Source organism: Symphalangus syndactylus, chromosome 8 (genome assembly GCF_028878055.3).
Source record: "Symphalangus syndactylus isolate Jambi chromosome 8, NHGRI_mSymSyn1-v2.1_pri, whole genome shotgun sequence".
Taxonomy (NCBI): Eukaryota; Metazoa; Chordata; class Mammalia; order Primates; family Hylobatidae; genus Symphalangus; species Symphalangus syndactylus.
Window position 1 is genome coordinate 59,026,648 of NC_072430.2, and position 13,095 is coordinate 59,039,742.

General features: G+C 49.5%; 1 protein-coding gene across 2 annotated transcripts in view; it reads right to left on the bottom strand.

Moving 5' to 3' along the window:
- The window catches only part of PSMA3 (proteasome 20S subunit alpha 3), a 28,894-nt gene extending 22,388 nt beyond the window's left edge, over positions 1–6,506 (bottom strand). Inside the window, exons 1-2 of one of the 2 annotated variants that reach the window (XM_055289244.2) lie at positions 4,210–6,506; positions 1,324–1,406 (exon numbers count right to left, since the gene is read on the bottom strand). In XM_055289244.2, coding sequence (XP_055145219.1) covers positions 1,324–1,406; positions 4,210–4,230 — 104 coding nt within the window. In that variant the 5' untranslated portion in view covers positions 4,231–6,506. The remainder of the gene's footprint in view (positions 1–1,323; positions 1,407–4,209) is intronic. The other variant, XM_055289245.2, reaches the window with a different exon arrangement.
- Positions 6,507–13,095: the final 6,589 nt, after the last annotated feature.

A 13,095-nucleotide genomic window follows, 5' to 3' on the forward strand; every position in this document is an offset into this window, starting at 1 on the left:
AACCCTGTCTCTACTAAAAATACAAAATTAGCTGGGCGTGGTGGTGCATGTCTGTAATCCCAGCTACTCGGGAGGCTGAGAGAATTGCTTGAACCTGGGAGGCGGAGGTTGCGGTGAGCCAAGATTGCGCTATTGCACTCCAGCCTGGGCAACAAGAGTGAAACTATGTCTCATTTTTAAAATCCTAGCTTTTTCTTTTTTTGAGACAGAGTCTCTGTTGCTTAGGCTGGAGTGCAGTGGTGCAATCTTGGCTCACTGCAACGTCCACCTGCCAGGTTCAAGAGATTCTCCTGCCTCAGCCTCCCAAGTAGCTGAAACTACAGGCATGTGCCATCACACCCGGCTAATTTTTTTATTTTTTTATTTTTTAGTAAAGACAGGGTTTTACCATGTTGGCCAGGCTGGTCTCAAACTCCTGACCTCAGGTGATCCGCCCGCCTCAGCCTCCCAAAGTGCTGGGATTACAGGCGTGAGCCACCATGCCCGGCTGCATTTTTTCTTCATTCAGGAAAAAAACACTCGTTTTTAAGGTTTCAATTTTTAAAGATATTTCCTCATCTTTGCATAAATCTGACTTTTTAAAAACATATTTAGGCTGGCCGTGGTGGCTCTGGCCTATAATCCCAGCTCTTTGTAATCAACGAGAAATATAGGACTGGGGCTACTCTCTGGGAGTCCGAGGTGAGCGGATCACTTGAGGCCAGGGGTTTGAGACCAGCCTGGCCAACGTGGCGAAACCCCGTCTCTACTAAAAATGCAAAAATTATCCGGGCATGGTGGCATATGCCTGTAATCCCAGCTACTGGGGAGGCTGAGGCAAGAGAATCACTTGAACCCAGGAGGCGGAGGTTGCAGTGAGCCAAGATCGTGCCACTGCACTCTAGCCTAGGTGACAGAGTGAGACTCAGGTCTCAAAAGAGAAACAGACATAGAAAAAATCTTTGCTGAATCGAACACGTGACTAATTGCGTAAGACATTTAAAACACAAGATATATGAGAAATAAAAAATAACAAGGTCACAAACCTAATGGCTAAGGAAGCCTATGATACAAATCAAGAATTTGAAAATGGAAAACAAAAAGATGATAATGAATGTGATTTATACACTCTGCAACATGGATAATCTAAGTGGATAATCCTGGAATCAACGAGAAATATAGGACTGGGGCTCATGGAAAGCATCTGGCCTAGAAAGAGATCTGGAAATAAGTTGAGATTTGGGGACATATACTAACTTGTACCAAAGTAACATAACAAAGCCTAATCACCAAAAATATATAAAATAAAAGGAGACATGTAATACCTGGTTAACTGTTTCTTACCTACTATTTTCCACAGCCTTCATAGCATATTCAACTTGAAAAACTCTTCCGTCAGGAGAGAATGTAGAGGCTGACAGGTCATACTTAAGGAGAAAAGGGCAACGGTAAGCTTGTATCTTTGGTAGTAATGACCATACAGTTTCTTCCCCTCTAAATGGCTTAAACATCAGGAACCTGTTATATCCCAACAAAGACCTTGCTTTCAAGAGAGGAAAGGGAAACTTGTCAGGGCAGCAACAGTAGCTAAGATAAAGCTATATACCTTAGATTTCAGCTGTTGAAGAGTAATGGATACAAGTCCCAGGTGAAGTCAGAACACTTTTCACATAGACTACAACTCATTTTTGAAAAAGATTAATATGGGGCAGTAGAACCAGCACTGGAGTTTGAACATTTAAATTTGTAATGATAACTCTGCCATTAACAAACTAAAAGACTTCAAACAAATGATTTGGCATTCACCAAGCAGTTAATGAGATGTTAGTCACTATACGGAATACAAAGGTCATCACTCATTCATTAAGTCCTTCAATTTCAAATCAGACATGAATCTAGGTGCTAGAGATATAGCAGTAAATCAGAAAAGGCACTAAGATGAAAATAAAAGAGTAAAGCAATGGAAGGAACTAGTACAGACTACATTATCAGGGAAGGCCTTCTGGGCAGTTATATTTAGGCTGAGTCAAACCTAAATGACAAGGAGCTAGCCATTTAAGATATGAAGGAAAAGTCTTCTTGGCATTTGGCACAAAGATCTTAGGGTAGAAATAAGGCTAGCATAGTCAAGAAACAGAAATAAGGTCACTGTGTCCCAAGCACTGTAAGCAGCAGAAAGAAGAGAAAACTGTGTTAGGTAGCTGAGGGCCAGATTATGTTGGGTCTTCCAGGCTGGAATAAGGACTTTGTATTTTATTCTAAATGCAATGAGAAATTTAAGCAGGGGGAGTGGTATCACCTACATTTTTAAAAACATCATTCTAGCTTTATGTGGAAAATAAATTGTAGAGAGAACAAAAGAAGCAAAGATAAGGTGTTCCAAAGATAGTGGTAGTAGCTTAGATGAGAGAAGAGGTAGAAGGGAATATTTTTTGAGAGTAAAAAAATAAAAATAATAAAAATAAACTTGCTAGGCCGGGCGTGATGGCTCATGCCTGTAATCCCAGCACTTTGGGAGGCCGAGGCGGGCTGATCACGAGGTCAAGAGATGGAGACCATCCTGGCCAACATGGTGAAACCTCGTCTCTACGAAAAATACAAAAATTAGCTGGGCGTGGTGGTGCGCACCTGTAGTCCCAGCTATTCGGGAGGCTGAGACAGGAGAATTGCTTGAACCTGGGAGGCGCAGGTTGCAGTGAGCCAAGATCGTGCCACTGCACTCCAGCCTGGCAACAGAGCAAGACTCTGTCTCGAACAAAATAAAAATAAAAAAATAAACTTGCTAAAGCGTTGGTTCTGGGAGTAAAGTAAAAAAAGGAATTAAAGATGAATCACAGATTTTTTCATATGACCATTCACTGAGCTGAAGACTGTAGTAGATGCAAAATGGCAAGGTGAGGAGAAAACCCAGAACTCTACTTTCACATGCAGAACGAAATGACTATTAAACGATCAAGTGGACAGACATGTCAAGCAGACAAACAAATGTTCATATCTGGAGTTCTTGGGAGAAATGAAGACAGAAGATAAGCCTTCAGCAGTGGTACTTTCTGAGTCTGTTTCCTGATCTGTTAAACCCAGATCATTAACCCTACCATTGTTACTAAAATATCCCACATGGTTACATTATCAAGTATTCTTTAAAAGGTTTGTAGAATGAAATACTATTAATTGAAGGTAATATTAATATAATTGCAAAGTCAGTTTGCTACAAGATTTAATATTGAGCATTTACTTATCCAAGAAAAGTATGGCAGAACTTTAGCATTCATAACCGAATGGATTAAACCATTCCAGACATAAGTTGCCTATTATCAAATTTAGAACACCAGTACTTGAACTTAAGGCTGAGCATGAGAATCTTGTTAAGAAGTAGAAATTGAGGAACTGAGAAACTCATTATTCAATAACTCTAGTGCAAAAACCAATAAATCTTTTAGAAACTGTATTTTCTATATAGAGAAGTACATAAAAGGAGTAAACTGACTGCACATACGCAATACGTTTAACAAAGGAAAGCCAAACAAGTTAACAAGTCCCACTGCAAAATCCTCAACAGTCTATGAAAAGTCTGAAGCTGTTAAGTTCCTAAGTAACCATTTAAACGTTTACGGAATAAATGCCTACAAGCGCTGTTAGGTAATTTGTACAGGAAAAACGAGAAAGGAAAAACTGAAGGATTCATCAGATTGTTTTTCAGACCATTTTTATTAGTTCTGTTCCGACAGGGTTTCCAGTGACTCAAACTAAGAGGTCAATGATCTGCACACTTAATGACAGAGAAGGCCCGTGAATCAGCAGCACCCTGGGAACTGCAAACGCAGTCCACAAAAAGCACGATCTCCAGACCGTGGAATCCCAAATCTCACTGCCTCGGTGTGAGAATACTCAAGAGAACACACTATTTCAAGCCCCACGAGTTTCCACTTTCGGTTTCCCTAAGTGGCTGAAGAAAGTGACTCAGCAATCCAAAGCGGCTCCAAACCTCACTGCGGCGACGCCAGGCCGGCTACACCTGCGCTGAAAAGCTTCAGGAGTCACGGTCACCTGAGACGCAGGCCTAGCATATAGGGGATAAAGACGACCGGTCTCCAAACAGCTGCAAATGGCCCACCCAGCCGAAGACGGTCTCAGAGCACCCCGGGTCCGCGAACCCCATGTGGTCTGTCCGAGTTCCCTTCAACCCCAATCCTTAGGTTAAACTATTACACCGACAGACAGCGAACTCACCCCGGTGCCGATTGAGCTCATCGTGCTAAACCCAACGGGACGCGTAGGGATTCCAGGCCTGGAGCGCTTCCCCTATACCACAGGATGCCGCAAACTAGTAACAGGCCCGCTCATTGGCTGAACCGCCAACCAATAACCTTTTTCTCTGTGGCTCGTTCCGCGGCTCCGGCCCCGAGGACGAGGAGTATTGTGGGAAAGAAGCGGGACGCCAGAGGCTGGCGGCGCGCATGTGCAGAAGCAATGGAGGCGGGGTTGGGGAAAGCAAAGGCTACTCCTTCAGTTCACGTACTTTGAGCCACCTGGCGTCGTGGTATCTGAGAAGCTGCTGTATTCCTTTCCTTGGAATTATTATTTATCTTTTATGTTATTATTCTCTCCTGACTTTATTCTTTCTTTAGGCCAAAGGGAGAGATGCTCGTATACTCTCACAAAAAGTAGAAAAAGCAGTAGGCGCGAAGTAACCTGTCTTCCTCCGCGTCCCGACCCTGACCCCAGAATCTTGATGGCATCTTCACCTTCTTATGCTCAGGCTTTCGTGAAGTTTCACTTCAAGGGTATCGTCTTTGAATTCAGCTTAGAATTTTACAGAAGTATTAGTGCTCTTTCTATGAGTATAACGCTTTTTGGTAAGAGTTAAAGATAAGTCTGACTAAAGATATTTTTTGAGCGCTAATATATTCCACGTGTTCAAGAAAAAGCCGTGAACAGAACATACCCCCATTTCTAATGGAATTTCCATTCAGTGGGAAGAAATAGGTAACAATAAATAAGCAAAATAGTAAGAAGGAAGAGTGCTTTAATAGATAATGGAGGTACTAACTTTAGGCAATGTGCTCAGGGAATGACTTTCTGAGTGAGTGATATTTAAAATAGGGTAACAAAAGACGGTGGTTTAGGGAACAGTAAAAATCTTGGCTTGCGCTGGGAACCGTCACGTCAGTGACCTCTCATAATGATTAAATGGGGAAGAATGACAGGAAGAGAACAAGTGCACATGAGACCAAATCTTGAAGTGGTTTGAATTTTAATCCGATTGTAAATAGGGCATCAGCATTTTTTTTACTCCTAAATATTAATACGTCTGTGTGTATTTTCCCCCAATACAGGAACATTATTTCACATAGACACAGTATTATTGTGAAAATCAGAAAATTAGCAATACTATGATCTATCAACTTTATGCATTTTTTTTTTTTTTGGTAATTGGCCCAATAACGTCCTTCATAGCAAAAGAAAATCCAAGATCACACCTTGCATACAGTTGTCATGTTTCCAGTCTGCTTTAGTCTGGAAAATAGTTGCTTAGTATTTCTTCAGTTTTCATGGCATGAACATTTTTGAAGAATACAAATCATTTATTTTGTAGAATATTCCTTAATTTAGGTTTGTTTTTTTGTCATTTGATTCAAGTGATGCATTTATGGCAGGAATACTACAGAAATGACCTTGTATTCATTCATGTCAGAGCATTATATTAGGAGGGACATGATGTTGTTTTATTGCTGATAGGGTTAACTTTGATCACTTGCTGAAGATTTATCCCTGATAATGTTTCATTTTTCGCTTTGTAATTAGTATCTTGTGAGGAAATACTTTGAGAATATGTACACATCCTGTTTATGCCTCAGCATTTCACTCATTAATTCTAATATCTGATGATTCTTATTTGAATTAATTATTACAATGGTTGCCAAATGGTGATTTTCTAATTCCATCATTCTTTTCACATTTATTTTTGGTTTTCTACTGTGAGGTTATCAGGAGTTTTTAAAGCAGGAGAATTACAGGATTTGATTTAAATCATTAAATGAGCTCTTGTTTCTGTGTGAAGAATGATAGCTAAGGGAAAGAAGAGAGGCAGGGATACTAGTTGGAAAGTTATTGCACTTTTGTGAGCTAGCAGTAATGGAGAGTGATTTGGACTAAAGTGGTGGCAGTGGAGGTGGAAAAGTGTAGATGGATTTCAGATGTGTAGGGTGCTATGGTTTGAATGTCCCCTTCAAAACACTTGTTGAAATTTAATTGCCAATGTAATGGTATTGTGATGTGGGGCCTTTAAGAGGTGATTAGGTCATGAGGGCAATATGGATGAATGATATTTTCAGAATGGGTTAGTTATCTTGGAAGTGGGTTCCTAATACAGGGATGAATTTCACTGGATTTCAGCTTTCTCTGTCTCACATATTCGCTTGCTCTTCTGATCCTCTGTCATGGGATAACACAGCACAAGGCCCTTGCCAGATGTCAGTGCCATGCTCTTGGACTTCTAAAACCATGAGCCAAATAAACTTTTCTTGTTTATGAATTACCTAGTCTGTGGTATTCTGTTATAGCAGCAGAGTATGGGCTAAGACATAGGGCTTGCAGAATTGGATATAGAAAGTAAGGGAGAAAAAGGAATTTCAGTTGCTTTTTCCTGCTAATGAAGCATTACAATTAATGTTTTTATTCTTGAACAAATCAATAGATAAAAGGACTTGAATGACTTGGAAGACTAGCCACTTAATTTACCTAACCCTTGTTAAAACATTCCAGTTGTAACTTTTTTTTTTTTTTTTTTTGAGACTGAATCTTGCTCTGTCACCCAGGCTGGAGTGCAGTGGCATGATCTCTGCTCACTGCAACCTCTGACCTCCGGGGTTCAAGCGATTCTTCTGCCTCAACTGCCCGTGTAGCTGGGATTACAGGTGTGCACCACCATGCCAGGCTAATTTTTGTATTTTTAGTAGAGACCGAGTTTCACCATGTTGGCCAGGCTGATCTCACACTCCTGACCTCAGGTGATTCGCCCTCCTTGGCCTTCCAAAGTGCTGGGATTACAGGCGTGAGCTACTGCACCTGGCCTCTAGTTGCAGTTCTTTCCTGGGGAGTTCGGATTTAGACCAAGATAGTCCAAAAAAGTGGTGAAGAAAGCTAAAGGTTAATAGTTGCGGAAGGGTTGGCCTTGGAGGTAAACCGTAAGTACTCAAAACTTGTTTAGGTATCCAGTTAATCTTTTAATTAACATCATTACTTGTGTGTGATAAACACTATTTGAGTGCCTAGTGCACTCAATATTTATTAATAATTAAGAATTTGGGGGCTCTTTCGGCTGGGCGCGGTGGCTCACGCCTATAATCCCAGCACTTTGGGAGGCCAAGGCAGGTGGCTCACCTGATGTCAGGAGTTTGAGACCAGCCTGACCAACATGGTGAAACCCTGTCTCTACTAAAAATACAAAAATTAGCTGGGCGTGGTGGTGCATGCCTGTAGTCCCAGCTACTCCGGAGGCTGAGGCTGAGGCAGGAGAATTGCTTGAACCCGGGAGGCAGAGGTAGCCGTGAGCTGAGATCACGCCACTGCACTCCAGCCCAGCGAGACTCCCTCTTAAAAGAAAAAAGAAAAAAAGGCCAGGCGTGGTGGCCCACGTCTGTAATCCCAGTCCTTTTGGAGGCCTAGGCGGGTGGATCACCTGAGGTCAGGAGTCTTGAACTCCTGGCCAACATGGTGAATCCCATCTCTACAAAAATTCGCCAGGCATGATGGCGGGTGCCTGTAGTCCCAGCTACTTGGGAGGCTGAGGCAGGAGAATCGCTTGAACCTGGGAGGCAGAGGTTGTAGTGAGCTGAGATCATGCCACTGCACTCCAGCCTGGGTGACAGAGCAAGGCAACTCTAAATGTATACTATTTTATGACATACCTTATTATTTTTAAATTGAATACCTCAGGAAATGTGATGCCCAATGTTTCTAGCTTCCAAATACTGTGCTTTGGGGATACTATCCTAAGAATTCTTTGTTATTTTCAGGTTTACAAATTGGTCTTTAACGTGCACTGCTAAGTAGTAGTATAAACACTACACCCCCCTCCATTATCACAGAAATTAGAAGAATTTCTTTTTCTTTTTTTTTGACATGGAGTCTCGCACTGTCGCCCAGGCTGGAGTGCAATGGCGTGATATCGGCTCACTGCAACCTCTGCCTCCCGGGTTCAAGCGACTCTTCTGCCTCAGCCTCTCGAGTAGCTGGGATTACAGGTGCCGGCCACCACGCCCGGCTAATTTTTTGTATTTTTAGTGGAGACGGGAGTTGGGGGCGGTGGGGGCGGGGGGGGGGTCACTGTTTTGGCCAGGCTGGTCTCGAACTCCTGACCTCGTGATCCACCCGCCTCGGCCTCCCAAAGTGTTGGGATTACAGGCATCCCGCGCCTGGACAGAATTTCTTGTCTAGAAAGGTTCACCATCATTTCAGAATATATGTATTTCCATAAGACATTATTCCAGCATCTCCTATGGTAATTTGATTAAAATCAGGTTTCTGACCCTTTGCCTCTTAGAGTTCACATTCTTTACCATTAGATTCAGAGACTATAATTCTTTCCTCCCAGCTTCTGTCACTTGAGGAGAATAATAGCACCCTCCAAACGTCCTATCTCTCATTGTCAGACAGTTACTCTAAAGAGACCTTATATTAATTCACTCGAAGCCCCCTTTTCTGAATTTAACTCTCCTTCATCAGACCATACTAAAGAAAATAGCTCCCTTCCTTCCTTCCTTCCTTCCTTCCTTCCTTCCTTCCTTCCTTCCTTTCTTTCTTTCTTTCTCTCTTTCTTTCTTTCTTTCTTTCCCTCTCTGGCCCACCCAGGCTACAATCTACTCGGCTTGCTGCTGCCCGCGCCGCGGACTGCCTGGGACTGCCGGCGCCCGCCACCGCTGCCTGCCTTTTCTCCTTTGGATGCAGGCACGCGTTCGCCATCTTCGCCACGCTGCTCGCCAGCTCCTGACGCCGAGTGCTCTGCCCGCCTCAGCCTCCCGAGGTACTGGGACTACAGACGGAGTCTCGCTCACCCAGTGCTCGGTGTTGCCCGGGCTGGAGGGCGGTGGCGTGGTCTGGCCTCGCGGCAGCCTCTACGCCCCGGCCGCCTGCCTTGGCCTGCCAGGGTGCTGGGATTGCAGCCCCTGCCCGGCCGCCGCCCCATCAGGAAGGTGGGGGGCGCCTCTGCCCGGCCGCCCCGTCTGGGAGGTGAGGAGCACCTCTGCCCGGCCGCCCCGTCTGGGAGGTGAGGAGCGCCTCTGCCCGGCCGCCCCGTCTGGGAGGTGAGGAGCGCCTCTGCCCGGCCACCCACCGTCTGGGAAGTGAGGAGCGCCTCTGCCCGGCCACCCACCGCCTGGGAAGTGAGGAGCGCCTCTGCCCGGCCACCCACCGTCTGGGAAGTGAGGAGCGCCTCTGCCCGGCCACCCACCGTCTGGGAAGTGAGGAACCCCTCTGCCCGGCCACCCACCGTCTGGGAAGTGAGGAGCGCCTCTGCCCGGCCACCCACCGTCGGGGAAGTGAGGAGCGCCTCTGCCCGGCCACCCACCGTCTGGGAAGTGAGGAGCGCCTCTGCCCGGCCACCCACCGTCTGGGAAGTGAGGAGCGCCTCTGCCCGGCCACCCACCGCCTGGGAAGTGAGGAGCGCCTCTGCCCGGCCACCCACCGCCTGGGAAGTGAGGAGCGCCTCTGCCCGGCCACCCACCGCCTGGGAAGTGAGGAGCGCCTCTGCCCGGCCACCCACCGTCTGGGAAGTGAGGAGCGCCTCTGCCCGGCCACCCACCGCCTGGGAAGTGAGGAGCGCCTCTGCCCGGCCACCCACCGCCTGGGAAGTGAGGAGCGCCTCTGCCCGGCCACCCACCGCCTGGGAAGTGAGGAGCGCCTCTGCCCGGCCACCCACCGTCTGGGAAGTGAGGAGCGCCTCTGCCCGGCCACCCACCGTCTGGGAAGTGAGGAACCCCTCTGCCCGGCCACCCACCGTCTGGGAAGTGAGGAGCGCCTCTGCCCGGCCACCCACCGTCTGGGAAGTGAGGAGCGCCTCTGCCCGGCCACCCACCGTCTGGGAAGTGAGGAGCGCCTCTGCCCGGCCACCCACCGTCTGGGAAGTGAGGAGCGCCTCTGCCCGGCCACCCACCGCCTGGGAAGTGAGGAGCGCCTCTGCCCGGCCGCCCCGTCTGGGAAGTGAGGAGCGCCTCTGCCCGGCCACCCACCGTCTGGGAAGTGAGGAGCGCCTCTGCCCGGCCACCCATCGTCTGGGAAGTGAGGAGCGCCTCTGCCCGGCCGCCCCGTCCGGGAAGAAGTGAGGAGCGCCTCTGCCCGGCCGCCCCGCCCGGGAAGAAGTGAGGAGCGCCTCTGCCCGGCCGCCCCGTCCGGGAAGAAGTGAGGAGAGCCTCTGCCCGGCCGCCTCGTCCGGGAAGAAGTGAGGAGCGCCTCTGCCCGGCCGCCCCCGTCCGGGAAGAAGTGAGGAGCGCCTCTGCCCGGCCACCCGGTCCGGGAAGAAGTGAGGAGCGCCTCTGCCCGGCCACCCACCGTCTGGGAAGTGAGGAGCACCTCTGCCCGGCCACCCACCGTCTGGGAAGTGAGGAGCGCCTCTGCCCGGCCGCCCCGTCTGGGAAGTGAGGAGCGCCTCTGCCCGGCCGCCCCGTCTGGGAAGTGAGGAGCGCCTCTGCCCGGCCGCCCCGTCTGGGAAGTGAGGAGCGCCTCTGCCCGGCCACCCACCGTCTGGGAAGTGAGGAGCGCCTCTGCCCGGCCACCCACCGTCTGGGAAGTGAGGAGCGCCTCTGCCCGGCCACCCACCGTCTGGGAAGTGAGGAGCGCCTCTGCCCGGCCACCCACCGTCTGGGAAGTGAGGAGCGCCTCTGCCCGGCCACCCACCGTCTGGGAAGTGAGGAGCGCCTCTGCCCGGCCACCCACCGTCTGGGAAGTGAGGAGCCCCTCTGCCCGGCCACCCACCGTCTGGGAAGTGAGGAGCGCCTCTGCCCGGCCACCCACCGTCTGGGAAGTGAGGAGCGCCTCTGCCCGGCCACCCGTCTGGGAAGTGAGGAGTGCCTCCGCCCGGCCGCCCCGTCCGGGAAGAAGTGAGGAGCGCCTCTGCCCGGCCGCCCCGCCCGGGAAGAAGTGAGGAGCGCCTCTGCCCGGCCGCCCCGTCCGGGAAGAAGTGAGGAGCGCCTCTGCCCGGGCGCCCCATCCGGGAAGAAGTGAGGAGCGCCTCTGCCCGGTCACCCATCGTCTGGGAAGTGAGGAGCGCCTCTGCCCGGCCACCCACCGTCTGGGAAGTGAGGAGCGCCTCTGCCCGGCCGCCCCGTCTGGGAAGTGAGGAGCGCCTCTGCCCGGCCGCCCCGTCTGGGAAGTGAGGAGTGCCCCTACCCGGCCGCCCCGTCTGGGAAGTGAGCAGCGCCTCTGCCCGGCCGCTCCGTCCGGGAAGAAGTGAGGAGCGCCTCTGCCCGGCCGCCCCGGCCGGGAAGAAGTGAGGAGCGCCTCTGCCCGGGCGCCCCGTCCGGGAAGAAGTGAGGAGCGCCTCTGCCCGGCCGCCCCGTCCGGGAAGAAGTGAGGAGCGCCTCTGCCCGGCCGCCCCGTCCGGGAAGAAGTGAGGAGCGCCTCTGCCCGGCCGCCCCGTCTGGGAAGTGAGGAGCGCCTCTGCCCGGCCGCCCCGTCCGGGAAGAAATGAGGAGCGCCTCTGCCCGGGCGCCCCATCCGGGAAGAAGTGAGGAGCGCCTCTGCACAGCCACCCATCGTCTGGGAGGTGAGGAGCGCCTCTGCCAGGCCACCCATCGTCTGGGAGGTGAGGAGCGCCTCTGCCCGGCCACCCATCATCTGGAAAGTGAGGAGCGCCTCTGCCCAGCTGCCCCATCTGGGAAGTGAGGAGTGCCTCTGCCCGGACACCCATCGTCTGGGAGATGAGGAGAGCCTCTGCCCGGCTGCCCCATCTGGGAAGTGAGGAGCGCCTCTGCCCGGCCGCCCATCGTCTGGGAAGTGAGGAGCGCCTCTGCCCGACCACCCATCGTCTGGGAAGTGAGGAGCGCCTCTGCCCGGCCACCTATCGTCTGGGAAGAAGTGAGGAGCGTCTCTGCCTGGCCGCCCCGTCTGGGAAGTAAGGAGCCCCTCTGCCCGGCCGCCCCGTGTCTGGGTAGAAGTGAGGAGCTCCTCTGCCTGGCCGCTCCGTCTGGGAGGTCTACCACGGAGGCCAGAAGCAATGTGGGGGCTGGACGTGGTGGCTCACGCCTGTGGTCCCGGCACTCTGGGGGGCGAGGCGGGTTGATCACTTCGGACTAGGAGCTCGGGACCAGTCTGGCCAACTTGGCGAAACATGAAGAATACAACAGACAAACCAACCAACCAACTCAATGACAACAAAACAGGTCTACCCTGGAGTCATACTCTAATTTTTTCTATTTTCCTCCCTTTCTGATCCTTTATCCCACTTTCTTTTTCTTCCTCTTCCTTCTCCCTCTTCTTTGTCAAATAGAGGATTGAGTTATTATCACTGATCCATATAAAGTCCCTCTCTCATTTATTTTAACTCCCACCCCCATTTCTATTCCCCGACTTCCCATGTGCAACCTTCCTAATATGTTTGATACGCATCTTTTTGTTTGTATGTATTTTTAGAAAATGTTTATTGTTTTTGTATGCAAAAAAAATTAATAAAAAAAAAAAAAATAAAATAAAAAAAAAAAAAAAAAAAAGAAAATAGCTAAGCCTCCCGGTTGTTCAGGGAAACTAACCTCTGAGAGACTGGACTTTGTTTCTAAATGCGGAGCCCAAACACGTAGGAATCCGGAATGCCATTTGATGGAAGTTGGATGGCCTTGATATGTTTATGTAAACAAAACATATTGGTTGGTAAATATTTTTAAACACTTTTGTTAAAAAGATTCAATGACTCTAAAGATTCGCATGTTTTCAATGATCTTTGGATACATATACAAACATTCTTAAATCTAAGTACAATTAAATATTTAGAACGCTCTTAAAAATAATTCTGAAGTGCCGATCTAATAGTACGTTATAAATTTTTTTAGAAAAGAAACTACGCGAGGAATATAAAACCATGTAAACACTCCTCAAGAGGTAAAAATGCAAGCTGTTTTGACAAGC